Here is a 22,004-nt window from a genome sequence, read left to right as displayed (position 1 = left end):
CTTCCTGGGTGTGCACAGGACAAACTGGGCCCTGACCTTCCTCACCTTATCCAGCTAGACTGAGTAGGATGTGACTCCACGGGCCTGGGGAGTCACATCAGACTTGTGGCCCACTACATGGGTTTGGAGTGCCCGCCCTGAACCAACCCTCACCGTCTCCCCCTCTTAGGCCGCGTGGTCAACATCAGCAGCATGCTGGGCCGCATGGCCAACCCGGCCCGCTCCCCGTACTGCATCACCAAATTCGGAGTGGAGGCATTCTCCGATTGCCTGCGCTACGAGATGCACCCACTGGGTGTGAAGGTCAGCGTGGTGGAGCCCGGCAACTTCATCGCGGCCACCAGCCTGTACAGCTCCGAGCGCATCCAGGCCATCGCCAGGAAGATGTGGGACGAGCTGCCTGAGGTGGTGCGCCAGGACTACGGCAAGAAGTACTTTGAGGAGAAGATCGCCAAGATGGAGACCTACTGCAACAGCGGCTCCACGGACACGACCCCGGTGATCGACGCCGTCACGCATGCGCTGACCGCCGCCACTCCGTACACCCGCTACCACCCCATGGACTACTACTGGTGGCTGCGGATGCAGATCGTGACCCACCTGCCCGGAGCCATCTCCGACATGATCTACATACACTGAAGACTGCACCGAGGCCTTGGCTGGGGAGCCTGGCTGGGAGGGAGGAGGTAGGGGTGTGGAACACCAGTTAGTGATGTTAGTATTAATCAGTGGGGGTCACCCTGTCTGCTTTATTCACACAGAAAATAGCTCAGGCCTTGGCAAACGGGGTGCCCATTGGCAGGCAGGGTTCCTGTAGGCCGGTGCATTGCTCTCTCGGGTGGATTTCATATGGATTTTTGGAGAAACATCTTTGTATTAAAGCCAGATTTACTCTAGACTGTCATCCACATCCTTTGACGTCTTTGCTTTTTTGCAGATCTGGTTTGCTTTTTTCTTTAAGATTTATTTATTTAACCTGAAGGAGTTTCAGACAGACAAGAGACAGAGAGATCTTCCATCTGCTGGCTCACTCCCCAAATGGCCGCAACAGCCAGAGCTGAGTCCATCGGAAGCCAGGAGCCAGGAACTTCTTCCAGGTGTGGTATGTGCATGCAGGATTCCAAGGCCGTGGGCCATCCTCTGCTGCTTTCCCAGGCTACCAGCAGGGAGCTGGATTGGGAGAAGAGCATCTGGGGCTCCAACCTGTGCGCACGTGGGCTGCCAGCGCTGCAGGTAGAGGAGTAGGCTGATACACCCCTGCACCAGCCCCTCACTTGCTTTTGTGCTTGAAGAATTTGAAGGTTAGAGAGGATCCACAAAATGACAGCTGTGTCGGTTCAGGTCTTGTGCCACTCACTGCCACAGCTGCAGGAATGGCCAGTGCTGTGCCCCAGGGCTGCTGTAGGGCTTGTTTCTCTGCAAACCCTCAGGCCAACTCTGTCCTCACTGTGACACTCCCACCAAATGCCTGTTGTGTATGCCCATGCCAGCCCACACACCTGTGTGTTTCGGGAGCAGGTCACCTTGGAACTTACCATTTGAGAAGCGTCCATGTTGTCTGAGGGCCTGGACTACCCACGTGCGGGTGCTGTCTGGCTGGACAGCAGGCTGTTTCTGCCTGGGATCTGCTGGGCTTTGCCTGGAAGCACTGTGGCTGGTGTTGAAGGTGCTTCCTTGGCAGGAGCAGGTCCTGTGACATCTTGTCCATGAGGGGCAGGTGGTGCTCCCTGTCTGTGCTCACTGGGTGCTCGCATTCACACACACACACACCTGCCTTGCTGGGCTTCAGAGTGGCTGTCACCAAGGCTCACCTTCCTCTGTGGCCTTTGAAATGAGAGAGAGAGCGAGCTTCCATCCACTGGTTCATTCCCCAAATGCCCACAGCAGCCAGGAGCCCGGGGTGCAGTCTGCATCCCGCATGCAGGTGGTAAGGACTCGTGTACTTGAACCATCACCTGCTGCCTCCCAGGATGTGCATCAGCAGGGAGATGGACCAGTCAGTGGAATCAGAACTGAACATCTAGACACTCTGATTTGGGGGTGCAGACATCCCCAAACTGAGCCTTCATCGCTTCACCCAACACCCGTCCTCATGGCTGTATCGAGATAGGATATGTAGAGGGTTATTAAGACTTCAGGAGAGTCTATGTTGTCACTTTCTGAGCTTGGGTTTGAAAGCTGCCTCCCTTGCAGTTGCCCAACATCACCAACGCCAGCCCTGCAAACCTACCTCGGTGGAAGGACCACGTCTGCCGCTAGGGGGCGTGCCGCTGCCTCTGCAGCCGGCTCCAGGCGCTGCCACTCCAAAACCAGCAGTCTCTCGAAGGGGACTGGGAGCCAAAGCGAGTCCCGTTTAGAAACAGCGTCCCTGCTATTCCAGCAGCTGCCTGCCTGGAGCCTAGAGCCGGGTGCCAGGAGATAGCTGAAGAGCTCAGGCAGCTGGCACGGGCGCTGAGTCTCAGGCGGTGCCAAGGGAAGGGGGTAGGGTACAATGAGTAAATTCAGCTTTGCCTTTGCGCCTTTGTCCCATCCGCCTTCCCACTTCCTGTCTGCGGGGTGAGCCGGGGAGGGCCTGGGGGAAGGGAGACTGGTGTTTACATAGCGAGAAGATGCTTGTGTAGCGCCAAAGTTGCTTCCAGCAGGAACCTTTCTGAATCCTCTCGTCTTGAGAAAGCTTATTTTCATGCTCTATTTTATTGAAGGGGGCTGATGCCTCCCTTGGGCCTATCCACAGTGGGTAGCTGGAGGCAGGGGAGTGGTCTGCAGGCTCTGGGTGCCATCAGCAGCCACGCCTGACTCTGAGGGCATCTCAGGCAGTCAGCCGGGCCAGCAGGCTAACCCACGGTGCATCCCTGGAGATAACCTCCATGCTCGTTAACACTGGGGCGTTTTGTGCCCACTTTCTGCCACCTGGGAGCCTGCTTATATGCAGGATCTAGCTCTGAGTTTTACAAGACAAGTGGACAGATCAGAGGTGGTTGTGCCCATTCTAGAGATGAAGCGACTGAGGCCTCTAGAGGGGAAGTGACTGCCAGCCTCACAGTGGATCTAGGACATAATTGAGTCAGAACATGGCCCCTGAATGCTACAGTTTGTCCTCCCTATGCGCCCCAGAAGCTCCCAGCAGTCCCAAGAAAAGTTGAGTGGGTCACCAGGCACCTAGACCCGCATGCCTGTTAGCTGGTGGGGGTCTGGCCTGTCTTATTGGTGGGGAGAGGGAGGAGCCTTCTAGAAGCTTCCACCAGCTCCCCCTACCCCCATCCTGCTGGGAACAAATGGTGTCCACAGGCCGTATTGGGTGGGAAGGCAGGGGACTGCAGCGCGCATGCCTGGGCAAGGTTCCTGAGGATGTCAGCTGTACCCAGAACCACAGCTTCCAGCCTGGCCCACTGAAGGACCTCCCGTCTCCCAGGTAACAGGGCTATCACTGGCCAGCGGCAGGTGCTACACAGTCAACCGCATCTTCCAAGCCTCATCAAGCCCTACCCCCACAGTGAGACTGTATTTTGAGACGGGATTTGTAGGTTATTAAGGCCAAATAAGGCCACAAAGGTAAAATCTTGATCCAGTAGGGTTGCTGGCCTTCTAAAGAGAGCTACGATGAGTTATACCGCCACCTGTGGAGACAGCATCCCACTTCAGAGCACTGGTTTGAGCCTGCCTGCTTTGCTTCCCATGCAGCTCCCCGCTAACACACCTGGGAAACAAGCAGGAGATGGCCCAGTGTTTGGGCCCTGCGCCCATGTGGGAGACTGGATGGAACTCTAAGCTTGTTTAGAGTTTCTAGTCCCAGCTATTGCAGACTTTGGGGAGTCTGCAACCAGTAAATGAAAGCGCTCTCTCTTTCTCCTCCCCCAGCTTTTTGTCTTTGTGTCACTCTACATTTCAAATAAAATAAAAATAAAAATTTTTTTTTAACAAAGTGAGAGAGAAAATGAGAGCCACACTTGTCAGTCTGGCAGCCTCTAGAACTGTGTGTGAACTGTTGTTGAAACCACCCAGGCTGTGGCATTTTGCCGCCTCCACCCACCCAAGCTGACCCTGCAGCCCGGGGCCAGGCATCAGGAGGCTCTTTGATCCTCAAGTGCGGGTGAGGCAGGGAGAGGGGCTAGTAGCCCCAGCGGATCCCAGTCTGCCACCCACAGAGGTGTGACATGAGCCCAAGGCATGGGGCCAGGCACTAGCCTGGGGCTGAAGGAAGGAGGTTCAGGCTGGGTTCAGCTTGCCCCAGAACTTCTCCCAGCAGCCCTCTACCCATGGGACACCTGGTCTGGTGCCTCTCACTGACCCAGAGTGCACACACACACACACACACACACACACACACACACACACACACACGGTGGTTGGAGGCTAGGTGAGTTCTTTGCCAGATGTTCCTGCCAGATGTTTCTGTTAGCAAGCAGTCTGTTCCTATCATTTCACCTTTGACTAAGAAGCTACCTGCGCAGGTGGCAGGCCACCCAGCCCTGCCTGGCACAAGCAGCTGAGGTAGCACCCCTGCTGCCAGTGGCAGGAAGCCTGTTGCCAAAGGCCCACATGTGAGGGCTGCTCGCTTCCTGTATTGTAGATGTGGCCTGGCCTTACAAACCCATGGTAGCCTCTGTTGGGGCCGTGCTCGTATGAATGGGCAGAAGCTCTGTGTTATAGCCCAGGCTCGAGGGCAGCGCTGAGCATTACCCGGCTGGTGTGCACCCCCTATCACCTGGCAGACTGGTCTCTCCAAGTCTCTCACCAAGACAGGGACAGAGGCAGGGGGCTGAGCCAGATCTAACCTCCGGCCCAGAGCCAGCAATGCACGAAAATCAGGGCAGATGGCACCAGGATCTAAAATAAGGAGGGGAAAAAATACCTCCGTTACATAAGAGTGAGAGAAGCCTTCGAGCTGAGGGGTGGAAACGACCACAGAGGACGGCCTGGCACCAGCTCCTCCTTCCTCCTGCTGCGGGCTCCAAATCCCCCTGCCCTTCCATAGACAGAATGTGCTGGCAGAGCAGTCCCCGCCAGGATCCCAAGCTTGGTGAGGCTGGCAGGCCACTTCCATCCAGCTTCCCCCCTTGTGGCCTGGGAAAGCAGCAGAGGATGGCCCAAAGCCTTGGGACCCTGCACCCACATGGGAGACCGGAAGAAGCTCCTGGCTTCTTGCTTTGAATCAGCTCAGCTCTGGTTGTTATGATCATTTGGGGAGGGAACCAGCAGATGGAATATCTTATTTTCTATCTCTCCTTCTCTCTGTAAATTTGCCTTTCTGATAAAAACAAATAAATATTTTTAAAAAAATAGTGAGTCCCTGCCATCCTTATGGGGACTCAGACCAGGTTCTCTGCTTCCTCTCCACTTGGTGCTGCCCAGTCCCAGCCATTGTAGGCACTGGACAAGTGACCCCCTGGAAAGAACCTCTCTCTCTCTCCATTTGTATCTCTGCCTCTCAATTAAGAAAATCAAAAACCCACCAACTTAAACTTAACCCCTTGGCACATCAGGTTACCATGCAGATCTGCACAGACAGCACAGTGGAACTCATCTCAGGCAATGCCCCTAATATCAAGGGACAGCCCAACCCCACAATCGCAGAGCCCAGGCCTCTCCCCTGGCAACGTTGCAGTCCTCCTCGCTGTCCAAGTGAAGAACTTAGGCTGGGTGGTTTCGCCCCTTGACCAGGGCAGTGTATGTGGGCCTACCTGGCCACCACAGCCCGGTGGAACAGCCCAGCACTAGGACAGGTGGACACTGACAGCTCCTCACTCATGTGTGCCCGTCACATCCAACCATGCACACTTACAGCCATCCCTCATCTGAGCCTCCCCAGCAGCTTATGAGTTAAGCAGCACTGTCCTTCCCATTTTACAGATGAGGAAACTGAGTCAGGCAGTGGCAATCAAGACACAAACCAAGTCTTGAGGCTGCCTCAGTTTCCCCGTCTGAGCCACAGGGCTGGACTGAACTCACTGCTCAACTCGAGGTTGGCCATGGTAGCCTAGTGGAGGAGCACAGCGCAGGGAGCACTAAAGCCACTCACCCTCTGGTCCACAATTACACAGAAAGCAGCGTGCAATGGAGGCCCCACCCTCCTGTCTCACAGCAGGTAACTGCCATGTTGAAGGTATCTGCCTCTCTGCCCCTTATTGTCCTGAACACCCATGGTAGAGGTGGCACCTGAGGTTGTCCTGCCTGGGTTCCTGGAGGGCTGTATCCTGGTAGAGAGGGAGGGTGGATGAGGGCCAGTAGGTGCCAGAGACACCTTGTGCTGCTGTCACAGTGAGACTTAATTCCTCTATCAAGTGCAAGGCTGCTCCTGTTGATCCAATTAGAGACAGCCCTTGGAGCAACCACACACAGTCCCCTCGTAGACAGCAGCAGGCTGTGACTGCTGGCTGCAGCTTCAGCCACAACCACCCCAGCAGCAGGAGGTCTCTCTGAGTGCTGCTGGGCTCTGTTGTCAGGGGACAAGAGCAGAACACTCAGGGACCCCTACCGGCCAGTGCATGAGTGGTTGGGCTAGTGGCTTCCGTAGCCGGAGCCTCTCCTTCCTCCTCCTGTTGTGCCCTGGACAGCACGGTTCCCAGCTTCTGACCCAAAGTGGGCAGTGTTGTGGCACCTACCAGAAGAAGTGAAGGGACAGGCATTCAGTATTTGCTGCAGTGACCGGTGGTCCTTGGAAGCCTGAGTTTGCACTCTGCTGCTTCGGACTCCAGCATCCTGCTGATACACACCCTGCAGGGAGGCAAGTGATGCTCCAGTGCTTGAGTCTCTGCCAACCATTAGGAAGACCTGGATGGAGTTTTGACTCCTGCCTGGCCCAGCCCTAACTGTTGCAGGCATGTGGGGAGTGAACCAGCAGATGGAAGCTCTCTCTCTTTGGGGTTAACTCTTGGCTTTTCAAGTAACCTAAATAGATAAATGCAAGAATAAGAGAGAGAAAAGGAAAATGAGAAAAGAAAAAGTAAAACGCAAGTGTGCTTGGTGACAATTTTTATGGAGACTTGGGGTCACCTGTAAGACAGCTGGATGAAGAGAACATGCTGAGGGGGGAGGGTGGTAGACGGGACATTCCGTCAAACTCCACACACTTCCTGCACCTGCAGGTTCGGCTGGCTATTGTTCCAGCAGGAGAGCTGGCCCAGTGTGGCTGTAGGGGTTTTGATGTGAAGGAGAAGTTTGATGTTCATGGTCTAAATGCTGTTTGGTCTCTCATGTCCAGAAGTTTGGTCCTGTGTTCACAGTGTCTGCTCCCACTATCTGTTTTGTACCAGGCCCTGTGCTGGGCACGTGGGGATCCAGAGCAGGCGACCGTCTTCACTCCCAGAACGCACTATCTGTCTAAGCTGGTTTAAGTCAAGATGACAGGTACCATGAGCTGGGACAGAGGATGAGGGGAAAGACTTGGCATTGCAAGCTATGACTAAAGACAGAGCCATTTCTGGTTTGCACACAGTCACGCTGCCTTCTTCCATGCACAGCTTGGAGCTGTTTGCCCACTGTGATGAGGGTATGAATGTGTAAGCTCGATCCCAGGACCTTCTCACAGGTGTGATAAAAAGTGGGTTGCCCTAGAAGCCAAGGTGGCAGGGTGGCCAAGCAAACACAGCTGGGCTTGCCTGGAGCAGGACTGGCCCTGGGGCTGGGCCCACTGCACGCAGACTGAGAGCTGAGCCTGACCAGACATGCAGGCTGAGCCCAGATCTTCAGGAGTGCCACCTTGAGGAGTTTCCTGTCCATGCATCTAAGTGAATGATGAAAGAATCCAGTAGAACATTCTTTTTTCTTTTTAATTTTGAAAGAGTTATAAACAAAGAGAGAAAAAGCGAAAGAGGGGGAGAGAGAGAGAGAGATCCACTGGTTCACTCCTCAAATGGACACAACAGGATCCAAAGCTGGGAGCTTCTTCCAGGCCTCCCATGTGGGTGCAGGGTCCCAAGGCTTTGGACTGTCTTCCTCTGCTCTCCCACCCCCATAAGCAGGGACCTGGATGGGAAGTGGAGCAGCTGGGAGTACAATCTACACTCACATGGGATGCTGACACTACAAGCAGAGGTTTAGTTTACTACATCACTGTGCCAGCCCCCAGGACAGTATTCTAACAGAGGCAGGCAGGCTGTGGTTTTCAGCATAGAGACAGGGCGCACCGGGAGAATGCCTGGCAAATGTCCTAGGAAACAACACCTATTAGGAATAAATTTGGCTTCAGAGATCCTGTAGCCACAAAGCTGGGAAAAGAAGCTGGGTTTGCTGGCAATCTCCTTTGGGCTGAGGTTGGTTGGAGAGAATGTTCAGGTTAACCAAAGCCAGATAGAACCAACCTTGATTGTGCTGTGCAACTCCCAGCTACACCATAAGGCAGAGCCCTCTATCTGCTTCCCCAGCAGGTGCACTTGGCTGCCCGGCTTCACTTCCTTGCTCCGTGCCTTTACAGGGGCCATAGAGTGGATTAAGGAGTGATTGGCTTTGAGAGCTTAAGCCAGAGAGCACAGACAGGCCTGACCCAGCCAAAGGTGGGTGGGAGGGTAGGGGGTATCTTCTGTCCAAAGATCAGCCCGTGTCTCCTGGACCAGCTCTGCCTGCTCCCCCCACCGCTGCCTGTGCCGGGACCCTCCCTGTTACTTCACAGCTGTGTCTCACCTGAGCCCTGGCTTCCTTTTTGTCGCTTGTCTGTCAGCCCTCAGAGGTCAATGAGGACTCAAAGCAGTCTGTAATCAGGCTTCAGGCAGCTCTGTTAAGATGGCAATCCTAATCCCCAGGCTGTCCCAGTCACACAGGGCTAGAGGCATGGGGAGGGGCGAGGGCACTGATGGGGTGCACTGATCTGGGGACTCAGCTGTCAGTCAGGACAGCCTGTGCTATAACAAGTACACAGCACCAGGCAGCAGCCTGTAGGAGGGGCAGGGAGGCCTCACAGGATGAGCACAGGTGCTACTTGATGCAGTCCATGCTTCAGCTAATGGGGATGGGAGGAAGCAACAGGTGCAGTCAGAAGGCAGCATGGGAAGGGCCCAGGAGGCTTAAAGATTCCAGCTCCAAAAGGAAGCTGTGAGTCAGACTTGACTTGGTCAAACGGAGGTCACTCCATGACAACCTCAGAAACCAACTATCTGGTGTTGTAGCATGCTAAGCCTCTGCCCATGGTGCTGGCATCCCATATGGCCTCTGCATTTCAAGTCCCAGCATTTCCACTTCCCATCAAGCTTCCTGATAATGCACTCAGAAAAGTAACAATGGATGGTCCAAGTTTTTTTGGTTTCTGTATTCACATGGGAGACCTGGAAGACGCTCCTGGCTCCCAACCTCAGACCAGACTAACTCTGGCAGCAATGGATGGAAGATCTCTCCTGTCTCACCTTTTCTCTCTGTAACTGGTTTTCAAATAAAAAAAAATCCTTAAAAAATAAAACAAAACAAAAAGCACCCATCCCCTTGGCTCCCAAGCCACAGTTGATGAATCTCCTGGGGAACAGCCAGGTCAGGGGAAAGATTCTGGGGCCAGAACCCTGGTGTCCCGTCCCTGCTCTGTGTTCCTCCCTGGGATACACACGCGCACACACGCGCACACACACACACACACACACACACACACATCTGTGGCCATGGCACTGCCCATCTCCAGCAATGAATCACCTGAAATACAAAAAGGCCAAAGCTTATTTCAGGAGCACGGAGCATGGAGGTGCTGGAAAACATTCCTTCCCTGTGCAGAGACCCTGCATGGGTAAGTCAGATGCGCTAGGAGCCTGGTCGCAGCCAGTGGTGGCCAGTGATGACTGGAGGTGACCGGTGATGGCCAGTGTCCTGCCTCAGTGAAACAGTTCTCAGGAGCAGAGAGGCCAAGGCCCCCACTGCTCAGGCACTGGCTGGTGAGCTGGCTTCACCACCGTTGACAGATGTGTGGCCAAGTCTGCCTGCTTGCTGTGCCATGTGCCCCCGCACACCGCAGCTTTGCTCCATGTCCTATCCCTGGCCAGCAGTGAGCAGTCAGCTGTGTCCCCAGTGACCCTTCTGCTTTTAGAGTTGGCTTTGTAATCCCCAAGGAGATGGTGAAGCGGGACAGCACTCCCTTGGATCCTTGGCAGGAGGCGTGAGTTCCAGTCGCAGCTGTACATGCTCAGCTATAGACTGAGTCACTGGGAAGTAGCTTGCTCCCACCCTTATATTTTAGGGAGTCTGTCTCCTGGTACCTAGCTGGTCTGGACTAGCAGAAGGCTTGGGGGTGGGGACTGACATGTCCTAATTATTCCTTCTGTCTCTCATGTTATAATGTATTCACCAAAGTTTAGCTAGGCATATGGCTGCTAAAAACTACATTTCCCAGACTCCCTTGCAACTGGAGTGGTTATGTGATAATATTCTGACCTATGGTAGTATAACAACTTCCAGGAACTTTCATTAAGAGAGTTGTGGGCCCAGTGCAGTAGCCTAACAGTTAAAATCCTTGCCTTGCACACTCTGGCGTCCCATATGGGCACAGGCTCTAATCCCAGCAGCCCTGCTTTCCATCCATCTCCCTGCTTATAGCCTGGGAAAGCAGTGGAGGATGGCCAAAGCCTTGGGACCCTGTACCCACATGTGAGACTTGGAACAGGCTCTGGGCTCTGGGCTTTGGATCGGAGTGGCTCTGGCCATTGTGATCACTTGGGGAGTGAATCAATGGACAGAAGATCTTTCTCTCTGTCTCTCCTCCTCTCTGTATATCTGACTTTCCAATTAAAAAAAGAGAGAGTTGTAAGTACCTCTAGGCCTGTCACACCTTCATCCTGACACACCTTTTGTTATAGTGCCACCTTTTATTATGAAGCCAAGGCTGTTTATGGCCTCGCCAGGCTTGAATCCCACACGTGGGAGAATGCCTTTCTACCCTTGAACACCCATTCAGATTTTAAGTGACAAGTAAACCATCCTGTCTGCGTTGCTACTGGTTTGGATTCTCTGCAGAACAAGCACATCCTAACGAAGGCAGGCCTCTATCCCAGCTGGACAGCGGGGCGGGGACAGCACTGCGAGCACACGGCCACAGGGAGCCACATCTGCTAGATAATGAGCATCCACAGAGTGCTGCGTGTGTGCCGGGCCACAGGCCAAGCACATGACACGCGTTATGCCATTTGATCCTCCCAGGAATACCACAAGGCCAGACTCCTAATCCCAATTTTATAGATGATTAAACTGGAGCTTAGGTTTAAACGCCTTGCCCAGACAGTTAGAAATTGACAGGATTCAAAATGAGACTCTCTTTCTCCCCCCCCTCACTGCTGGGAAGGGATTTAGCATTGCTTAGGCAGGGAGGAGGAGCCCTGCCCAGCTGGCCGCGTGGATTGGGAGCAGGGGTATTTTGGGAAGTTGCGGCTGCCCCTAATGTGAGGATGAGCCAGGCTGAACCTCCAGGTGACCCCTAGTGCAGCCCCTGTTCTGCGATTTGGAATCTCCCATATCCCCCAGAAGGGTTCTGTGCTACAGCGGTGTAGACAAGGTACCTCCTATCTCCTGCCCCATGCTCCCTTGGTGAGCCTCTACCCGCAGGTGCATAAATGGCCCCGAAAGGAGAAGGGACCGTTTCACTTTCTTTTACTGGAAATGCCTGGACTGACCTGAATTTAAAATGATTTTTTTTTTTTTACTTTTCCCTCTTTTTTAAAAAAGATTTTTTTATTTTTATTTTTATTGGAAAGGCGGATATACAGAGAGGAGGAGAGACAGAGAGGAAGGTCTTCCATCTGATGGTTCACTCCCCAAGTGGCCACAATGGCTGGAACCGAGCCAATTCAGAGCTAGGAGCCAGGAACTCTTCTGGGTCTCCCACGCGGGTGCAGGGTCCCAAAGCTTTGGGCCTCCTCGACTGCTTTCCCAGGCCACAAGCGGGGAGCTGGACGGGAAGCAGGGCTGCCGGGATTAGAACCGGTGCTCATATGGGATCCCAGCATGTGCAAGAGGACTTTAACCACTACTCCATTGCGCCAGGCCCTTACTTTTCCTTCTTGAGTGGCTTAGTCACATTCTGTTCCTCTGAGCGGTGGCACTTTCTGGAACCTCCCACATGCTCTCCGAGTGTGGCAGCGAGCTTTGCTCTGAGTGCTTGGTGAGAAACGAATATGCAGCATTCCTGTTTCGTGGGGCCTGAGGCTGAGGGGCACATCCAGGGCAGCCCCTGTTGCACCCCTGTCTAGGCCTCCTCCGTCCTCCCTTCTCTGCTGTAACAAAGCCACCTGCTCCCTGCTCGTGCTGACATGACAAACCTGTAATGCAAGGAGGCCCTGGAACTCTCTCTACAGCCAATCCCCACCACTCCTAAGATAATCAGATGAGAAATCAGGCTCATGGTGGGGCTTGAGCCTGATAAACAAGCCACTTGTTGGTAGAATGGCAGAAGAACCCTGGCATGGGTTTTTACCAGAGTGGATAACATCTGTTAGGTGCAAGATGATAAAGAAGTAATGAGGGTGGACCTGGTGGTGGCCTAACAAGCTTACCCTCTGTCTGTAGCACAGATATCCCATTTGGGTCCCAGTTGCTCCACTTCCCATCCAGCTCCCTGATGACAAACTTGGAAAGCCGTGCAGAATAACCCTAGTCCTTGGGACCCTGAACCCACATGGGAAGCCTGGAAGACGCTCCTGGCTTCAAATCAGTTCATCTCTGGCTGTTGTGGCCATTTGGGGAGTGAACCAGCAGGTGGTAGATCTTCCTCTCTTTAACTCTGGTTTAAAAAAAAAAGAAAGAATGAAAGTGACTGAGCCACTCAACCCTCTTGAACATACTCAAGCAGCCTAAACAGGCCTGAAGGACAGGGTATGGGTGACTCCCTTGATTCCCTGGGCTCCTCTGAACAACCCCAAGGGCTTCTGAGATAGAAAGTTCTGGAACTACCAGGCTGGCTGCAGAAGAGCCCTGCTTCAAGGATGCGTGTGCACACACACACACACACACACACACACCTGTTGGTGAAACCGGTCCTTGACACCCATGCTGACACAGGAGCACAGGTGAGCAGGAGGGCCCCCTTCTGGCCAGCCAACCCCTGACGCTCTGACTCATCCTCTCCCCACCCGCTCCAGCTGGCAGCTTCTCTGCTTCCTGTGCTGGTTCTGAGATGGGCCTGGGTGTCCTCACGGGACCTTGAGTGGAGATCAGTATTCCAGCCGCACCTGTGATGTCTGCAAGCCTTGTGCTCAGGCAGTGCTGGGAGTTTACCCAGCACATTCCTGCCAGAGGCCGGTGAGGCAGGGGCATGGATGGCAGACAGTACATGAGCTCCCTTCTTACAGAACAAGCAGCGCTGAGAGTCAGGAAGGGGAGTGACCCATCCAAGATCACAGCCTGCTACCAGAAGCCCAGAATCAGAACCTAGGCTTGCCTGTGTGCTTTCCCACTCAGCAGCCTCGCTGGCCTACACAAGAGCGGGGCATACATCCCTTTTTATAGCATTTCCCCAAGACAAATGGCTCCCCTCAATCAGAAAAGAAAGGGTCCCAGAAGGGGGTCAAAATCATGCAACTGACATGGACAAGGCTTTCCGGGGATGAAAAGGATGGAAAGAGCTCCGTGTGAACGGCTCTGTTTAAGATCACCTCCAACTTCAGTGCAAACCCCAGAGCCGGAACCTTCCCCCGGGCTGAGTGCACCGGGCTCTGCAGCTGGGAAGAGCCATGGGGACCCACCTTGTGTGGAGGTTCCCCAGGGCCTTGTGTCCTGACACCTGTCATCTGAGGCATCAGGAAGTGTGGCATGTGTCCTCTTCCTTTCCTGTAGACTCGAGGTCAGAGAAGAGGAAAAATCAAACAGATGAACAAGTATGGTCTCCTCAGGCAAATCACAGCAGGTGCAGAGGGCCCACAAAAGGTGGGCTTTGCCTTCCCAGGGTCTGGAGAGCTCAAGCCAACTGGGCTGCCGTGGGGTCCATGTTTCCCAGGTCCCCAGGCTGGGCAGTAGAAGGTGACACTCAGGCACCCATCTCAACAGTCAGACAATTTCTCTGGTGTGGTCTCTCCTGATAGATTTTGGGGTGCTCCAACCCTGTCTGAAGTCTGCCTGGCTTAAGTGCTTCTGAAGTCTTCTCTGGCAACCCCTGAAGACTCCCCCAATCCCTCCACATCTTCCAGCTACAAAGTGGATCTGTTCACTCCAGGGCCATCTGCATGCTGGGAATGACATTGACATTCATGTGCTTGGCTACACAGGAAGGTCAATCCTCCCTGCCTTGCCGCGCCCCGGCCCCCAGCTAAGCCAGCTATGGCTCTGGGCTGCAGAAGCCAAGGCTGGCTCATTCAAGCAGAAACCAATTTCTTCAAAGTGAATGTGTAGTGTTGACTCGCCAGGAGGGACAGAGAAACAGGCTAGGAAAACAGGAATGAAGCTGGCTGCTTCCTGGAAAGACTCCCCAGGACTAAAGAGTGAGGCTGGGTGCTATGTCTGTTCCCACATGGGCACAACAACCTAGAGGAGATGAAAAATGTGGGTGATTTTTTGCCATGGCTGGGACCAAAAACTATGTCTTCCTGCTCTAGCTCTTTGAAATCCTGTTTGAGAAGAGTTCTACTGGGAGTAAGATGGGAGAGGTAAGAGCTGAAGGAGGAGAGGGCTTGGCGCAAGTAGTGGCTAAATTCTTGCCTGGCATTTGCTGGGATCCCATATGGACCCTGGTTTGTGTCCTGGCTATTCCACTTCCCATCCGGCTCCTTGCTTGTGGCCTGGGAAAGCAGTGAAGGATGGCCCAAAGCCACTTTACAGATGGAGAAATTGAGGGCCAAAGAGGTTAACCACCTTGGGCAAGGCCACTTGAGTTATGAAAGGTGAATCTCAGATCGCAAAGCACTTGGTCTTCAGCACTGTGTTGGACAGTGCTAACCACTGTGTGGAAAGCAAGAAGCAGACTAGTTTATGCGCCTGACTGAGGAGCCCTCCTCTTTCCATCCACGGAGGTCCTGAACTCTGTGGTGCAACTTTCCCTTCCTCTCTGTGAGCATTTTTCCAGGCATTCCCACAGCCCTCCTCAGATGAACAGATAACCCCTGTGGCCAAGCCTTTCCCATCTAATCATAATCAGCTGGCGGAGATTGGAAAGATGTGCACCCTCCCAAACACACACACCCTACACTGTGTTGACGGTTCGGCAGGTCCATCACCAGTGAGAACCCCGAGTCCAGCAGCTGCTGTTGACGTCACAGTGCTGTCTGTCCCACCTGCCCACCCACTCCGGGTACCTTAGGAAGCGCTGCTATTGCCAAGCACTGTGGCTTCTGTCACTCCACACAAAAAGCAGAGGGGGCACCCAGACCTGGCTTCACTCAGACCACGTCTTGTCCATCTGCCTTGCCCATGAGCCCCTGAGACAGGGGAGTAAGTGTCTTCATTGAGGGTTGACTCCTGGATGTAGATCTCCATCCTCAGCCGGGCACTTCCAGGCTGCCTGTCCCTGTGCCAGCCTCGTGGTACTGTCATGAGAGTAAATGATTTCATATATGCAGGTGCTTGGCACATCCAGAGTGAGTTATAAAACAGCCTGCTGTCCTCGTCAACAATCAGGCCTTGGTTTCCCACCCTCATACTTTAAAAAAATCAAAACTGTGTGCCATATGCAAAGCATTTCTTTAATACTTTTCTTTAAACCAGTTTTATTCAAGCTCATTGTTAAAAAATGTGACCTTGCAATTACAGGTTTGATAGTCCTAGTTATATTCTTTTAAAAAGGATTTATTTTTATTTATTCTTTGAAAGGCAGGGCTAGAGAGGGAGAGTGTGTGAAAGAGAGACCTTCCATCCGCTGGACCACGCCCCAAATGGCCACAACAGTGCGGACTGGGCCAAGCTGAAGCCAGGAGCCAAGTACCTCATCCTGATATCCCACATGGGGACAAGGGCCCAAGCACTTGGGTCATCTTCTGCTGCTTTTCCAGGCACACTAACAGGGAACTGGCGCAAAAGTGGAATAGCTGGGACTCAAACCATTGCTCATATGTGATGCCAGCATTACAGGCAGTGGCTTAACCCATTATGCCATAATATAGTTATATGTCCCTCTAGTCATCTTCCTTTTTAAACATTTTAAAATTTTTATTTGAAAGTAAGATTTAGAGAGAGAGAAGAGACAGAGAAAGAAATATCATCTGCTGGTTCACTCCCCAAATAACTGCAACTGCTGGAGATGAACTGATCTGAAGCCAGGAGCCAAGAGCTTTTTTCTGGGTCTCCCACGTAGGTGCAGAGGGCGAAGGGCTTGGGCCATCCTCCACTGCCTTCCCAGGCCATAAGCAGGGAGCTGGATCAGAAGTGGAGCAGCTGGGACCGGAACCAGTACGCTTATGAGATACCAGCACTGTAGTCAGAGGCTTAGCCTAGCATGCCATGGCGCCACCTCCTCCCTGAACCCAGTTACATTCTTACATACTTGTTTGAGAAACAGAGACACCCTCTAATCTGCTGACTTACTCTAGGACCGGAGCCAAGAACTGGAGACTCAAAGCCAGGTGTCTCACATAGATGGCAGGAATCCAAGTATTTGAGCCATCACAGTTCCCTTCCAGGGTCTGTGCTCATTGGAACTAGGAACCAAAGGAGGGTATCAAACCCTATGATACAGGATTTGGCTATCTTAACCAGAATCTGAACCCCTAAGCCAAACACCTGTTATGCTTCCAGTCGTATTTACAAAAGCTCATTACAATAAGTATGAGCGGTCTTTAAGAAGCTCTTAGCAAACGTGTATCAGGGAAGAATGCTACAGGTTCCAACTATTTGGCACCAAAATAAATGTGTCTTTCACTCCAATCTCCCAGAAACATCACACACTTTCCCATGCGTGTTAAATGGTCAGTTCGCCCGATAGCACTGGATCGCTTTGTGCTGACAGCGCTCTCACACCTGCCTCTGTCCTGCAGGTGCTGTGTTCCTGCCCCAGATGTCAGGAAGCGGAGACCCCCCGGAGCTCCGTCTCCCCTGGCTGTGTCACTGACCTCTTGCTCCCCCACCTCACCTGACACCAGGAGGCAGGAACGGTTTTTCTCTGCATCTGAACCTGAGGCCACTGCTCAGATTCTGCCTTTCCCATCTGCCTGATGACTCACGAGACGCTCTGTATGCTGCATCTCTTCTCACTCCTCCTCACGTGCCAGCCGCCCCAGGGTCGGAAGCCTGAGGCCTGACGTCTACCTGAGGGGGCGCAGACAAAGGGAAGGGCAGGAGAACCAGTTCCCCAGATGTTTTGCTTGCCCTGCCCAGACAGCAGCCACGGCCTCACAGTCCCTTTCAGAGCCTGGTGAACCTCACCAGACACAGGAAAAGCAAAAAGGAGTTGGGGACAAACTTTAGATGAGCAATGATGATTTCTTTCACTGCTTGGGAGAAAGGGAAATGGCGCAGGTTGGGGAAGTGACTTTCAGTTTCTAATATCACTTTAACCTTAGCTCAGCTGCGCACCTGGAGTCCACAGAATGGGCAAGAGTGCTTGCAGTGTGTCTGGCACAGCAGCCCAGATGCCAGCAGGACCTCCACACACGTGTCCCTGGGTCTGAACAATGGCTCTGTTCCCAAGTCCTACTTCCTGCCAGTCCTCATGCTGGGAGGCAGCAAGTGTCATTTCAAATAGTTGGCTCCCTGCCCCGGAGTTAAATTTCAGGCACTCCTGGCTTAGCCCAGCCCGAACTATTGCAAGCATTTGTGGAGAGAAGCAGCAAATGGGAGATCTCGCTCTCAAATATAGAAAACAAACAAACCAAACAAGTTCTTTCAAGTTTGAGCTGTGCCTTCCAAGAGTCAAAACCCGTAGAAGCACCTCCACCTCTGCCCCCTCCCCACCAAGCTAGGGAGTCCTGGGGTCCCCCACAGCTGTGTGTCTCCCAAAAAAGCCTGAGGACCCACCCACTTGGCTCGCTCTCCTTTCATGCGCTTCCCACACTCCAACTCCTTCAGCCATCCTCATCTCCCTACTTCCACTCTCCAGTTCAGCCTTCAAGACAGGTCTGACACGGCTCCCTGGGTCCTGCCCTCCCAGGGCTGGGACCGGCTGGAGGCTGCAGGGAGCAGTGGGGCCATTGGGTCCCTCAGGTACATGGACCTTGCTCCCTGCCCACTGGGCCTCCTGTCAAATCCCATGTCTGATCCTCCAGTGAAATCTCTCTTTCCTTGTGAACTGGCCTAGCTGTAGCCTCCCCAGCCAGGGCGGAGGATGAGAAGACTCACTCTGTCCTGGTTGGGACACTCAATTTCATCTTTTTGCAGGTTTGCTTTTCATTGTAATTGTCAACTTTGATCAGTGATGACCAGAAAGAGTTGTTCCAGCTTGTGGGCTTCTTGTGGAGAAACACTACCAGAATGGCGAGACAGTGCACGTCCCACAGAATCAGCCAAGTTGAAGCTGGCTACGGGCATTACTTTCCTGACGACAGCCTCATGCCTTGGGATGGGCAAGACATGCACAACAGACAATCTCATACAGCCACAGGATCATCATCATTATAATCCAGTTGCTGGGCCCCGAGTCAGAAGATGAAGGTTCGGAGCTAGGGAGAGGCATTCAGCCGAGCAGGTGAGATGCTGGAGTAGCTGGGTTGGATCCTCAGCTCTCGCTCCTGATGCCAACTTCCCTGCCCTGCACAGCATAGCTGGCTGCCTGCCATGAATGCGGGGGGGGGGGGGGGAAGGAGACTATCTGGAATGAGTATCTGGATTTGATTATTGTAAAAAGATCTCCTTCTCTCCCTCTCTATGTGTGTATGTGTGTGTGTATAATGTATATATCCCCCGCCCCTAATGTTGTAATGCATGCATTTTAAAGAAAACATTTAAATTAAAAAGACATGGTTTTTGTGCTGGGGGTGCCAAGTCTAGGTCAATTCGACTCCAAGAAGCTGAAATGATCCATTCTTCTCTGCCTCACAGCTCTGTCAGACAGGTGCAGGTACAGCTCGGGACCAGCTCCCGGCCCCCACAGTGCTGTGTGCTCGGATGCTGCATGCTCGATGCGTGCCTGCACAGCCCTTGACCTTTCAGTGCACGTCTCTATGGCTTTTATTTCCCAGAGGAATTCCCATTGCTGAGAAGGAAGCATCCTTAGTCATCCCAAAGGCTTTGGGCAAGGCTCTGCCCAGCCGAACACCTGTACTACGTTTTGCTAATGATGATGATGTGCGTGTTGGCAAAAACTTGCTTGTTCAAGCACCATTCCCTAGTGTAATTTTTTTTAAGAATGCTTGAGTAGAACCTCCAAGTGACAAAGAGCAGTCAGGAGAGACTTCTTTTAGAAAATGATAAAAGTATTTGCTAACTCGGCAAGTAGAATGGAGCACCTCCTTGCAGTTTTGTCTCCACAAGGCACTGTCTAGGATATCCCCCAAATGACACCCCATCCCCATGAGGTCTCAGCCTACCTGGTGCTATCTATCAGGGCCAGGGCCCATCAGTGCCCGAGTACTGTCCTTTCCTGCTCCCCTGAACTTCCTCTGTGAGAGACACTGCCAGCAGCCATGGCCCGTGCAGCAGCCGTGGCGTGGTTTGTGGTTTCAGCACAATCTGTGTTTCTGCAGCAGTGTCAGTAAGAAGCTGCAAGGTGGCTACTTTGATTTTTCTTTTAAGGAATTATGTATTTGAAAGGCAGGTTTACAGAGAGCAAGACAGAGACAGGAAGGAGAGAGAGTGATCTTGCATCCACTAATTCACTTACTCCCCAAATGACCACTGTGGCCAGGGACAGTCAGATCAAAACCAAGTAGCCTAGACCTTCATCTGTGTCTCCCACAGTGGTGCTGAGACCCAAGCCCTTGGGTCATCCTCTGCTGTTCTTCCAGGTGCATGAGCAGGGAGCTGAGTTGAAAGTGGAGCAGCGTGATGGCTCAGTAGCTAAATCCTCACCTTGGAAGCATCAGGATCCCATTTGCGTGCCAGTTCATGTCCCGGTTGCTCCATTTCCTATCCAGCTCCCTGCCTGTAGCCTGGGAAAGCAGGAGAGGATTGCTGAAAGCCTCGAGACCCTGCACCCATGTGGGCAACTTGGAAGAAGCTCCTGGCTCTGGCTTCAGATCAGCTCAGCTCTGGCCATTGTGGATATTCTGGAAGTGAACCAGCAGATGAAAGATCTTTATTGCTGTCTCTCCTTTTCTCTGTAAATCTTATCTGCTTTTCCAATAAAAATAAACAAATCTTTAACAACAACAACAAAAGTGGAGCAGCCAAGACTTGAACCAGCACCCACATTGGGAACTCCCCTACCTCCCCATGGTTGCCATGGTTATGGGAGCAGGGCGGAGCTTGATCTGAACTAGACAGGTCATTCTGACTTATGCTTGGGTCTGAAAAGGGCACTTGGAATCCGACATGCTTCTGAAATTGCAGGGCTACTGACGAACAAGGATGGACTCAGGCCAACATTCCTTACCTAATAAGGACCACAGCAGGGCTCGCTACAGCTTCAGTGTCAGGAGGGGTGTAAACAAGTTCCCTTGCTTGCCTCTTTGTTCCTTTGCAGCTCTCTTCGCCACGTCTGTCTCTCTGCTGTGCTGGAGAAAGGGCCGAGAACAGAGTTCCCCGCATAAAGGTCTTTTGCATTCTTTTTTACACTCAGTTGATGTTTTCTTTCATGGGTGGTCATTAAATCTAACACTCGCATGGAGGGTGGTGCCTTCACCTGCTTCTCCATAATGTCAGATCCAGAGTGTTGTTCTATGCCCAGCCCAAAGCCATCCTGAAAAATAATGGTGTGGCTCAAAGTGAGAGTTGCTTCCAAGGCTAAGGGTAATACTAAACAAATGCGGTCTTGAGTCTGTTCTGTTGGTCAAGGTAGAAGCTCTGATCCCAGCCCATCAGAGGACAGTACTGATGCTCTGGAAGTTCCCGGCAGGGAAGTTCCTCTGCCCTCTGCCCTCCAAAGGCCAATACAGAGGGGCTTCAAAAGGTACAGGGGAAAAATGGGATTTAAACAGGTCTACTTTGTTGCAAAATTTAAAAAAAATATATTTATGTACTTTCTCTTTGTTAAAGATTTATTTGAAAGGCAAAGCCCCAAAGATACAGGGAAACAGAGAAAGAAAAAAATTGGCTGATTCATTCCCTAAATAGCATCTATAGCCAGGACCGGGTCAAGCCAAAGCCAGGAGCCAGACACTCCATCCAGGTCTCCCCCATGGGTGACAGAGACCCAAGCACTTCTGCTGCTTTCCCAGGTGCAGAATCACAGAGCTGGATTGGAAGAAGAGCAGCTGAGTCTGGAACAGACGCCCATATAGAATGTTGGCATCCAAGCAGCAACTTGACATGCTGAGCACAACTTTTCAAAGATCCCTCAATTCACCTGGTGTGCAGCAGGGGAATGGCAGCTCATCTCTTGCGTCTGGAAATTCCTCAAGTGGGGGCACTGGTGTGGCTCCCTCTCAGCCAGAATGGGTCACGAACACGAAGGGGAAAGATTCCAGATCCAGTTTGCATCACAGGACTTCCAGAAGCTTTATAAATAACCCCAAAATTGGCCTGCTCTCATCCTCAGCTCTGGCCTGAGACACACTAGACAAAGTGAGAGGTCCTGGCAGCCTCTGTCTTTCCCTGTGTCTGACAGGTGCCTTCTTCCCTGGTTAGGTAGCAACGAGCTCACAGGAGCAGGGGCGGCCAGGACCACTTTCTCTGTGGAGATTGCCACTGCAAAGAAAGAGACCTTGAAAACCAAGACCTCAAGGATGTCAAGAAAAGATGAGTGGCTAGAAGAATCACCTAGACTGCTGCGCACAATAGAATGGATACATTGACTCTGGGGACCCAGGAGAGGATGATTAAATCCCTGGTCTTTGCCAAGGCTGCAGGATTCCTGTCGAGTTGTGAAGAAATCTGGAGCATGTCCAATAACCTGGGTTTCAACTTGAAAAGCAGAGGTGTTGGAGAATGAGCAGTAGGAGGTGTGTATGAGAGGGAGAAAGATGTGGATGTAAAGGAAGGGGATTCTGCACCTAACATTTGAGGTTTGCTATCAGTTAGAAAAACATTAGCTGAGCTCCAACTGGGTCACTTGATCCAGGGTCCTTAGAAACCCTGTGGGACACTTT

The 22,004-nt window shown here is 52.6% G+C and overlaps 1 protein-coding gene across 1 annotated transcript in view; it reads left to right on the top strand.

The window, feature by feature from the left end:
- Nucleotides 1–678, top strand: part of BDH1 (3-hydroxybutyrate dehydrogenase 1) — a 30,852-nt gene extending 30,174 nt beyond the window's left edge. The window contains exon 7 of the mRNA XM_004577807.3: nucleotides 170–678. Within this exon, the coding sequence (XP_004577864.2) occupies nucleotides 170–639 (470 nt within the window). The 3' untranslated portion in view covers nucleotides 640–678. The remainder of the gene's footprint in view (nucleotides 1–169) is intronic.
- Nucleotides 679–22,004: the final 21,326 nt, after the last annotated feature.

The sequence above is a fragment of the Ochotona princeps genome, chromosome 3, assembly GCF_030435755.1.
Source record: "Ochotona princeps isolate mOchPri1 chromosome 3, mOchPri1.hap1, whole genome shotgun sequence".
Classification (NCBI taxonomy): Eukaryota; Metazoa; Chordata; class Mammalia; order Lagomorpha; family Ochotonidae; genus Ochotona; species Ochotona princeps.
The sequence above is the reverse complement of the archived record's forward strand: the minus strand, read 5'-3'. Positions and strand labels throughout refer to the sequence as shown.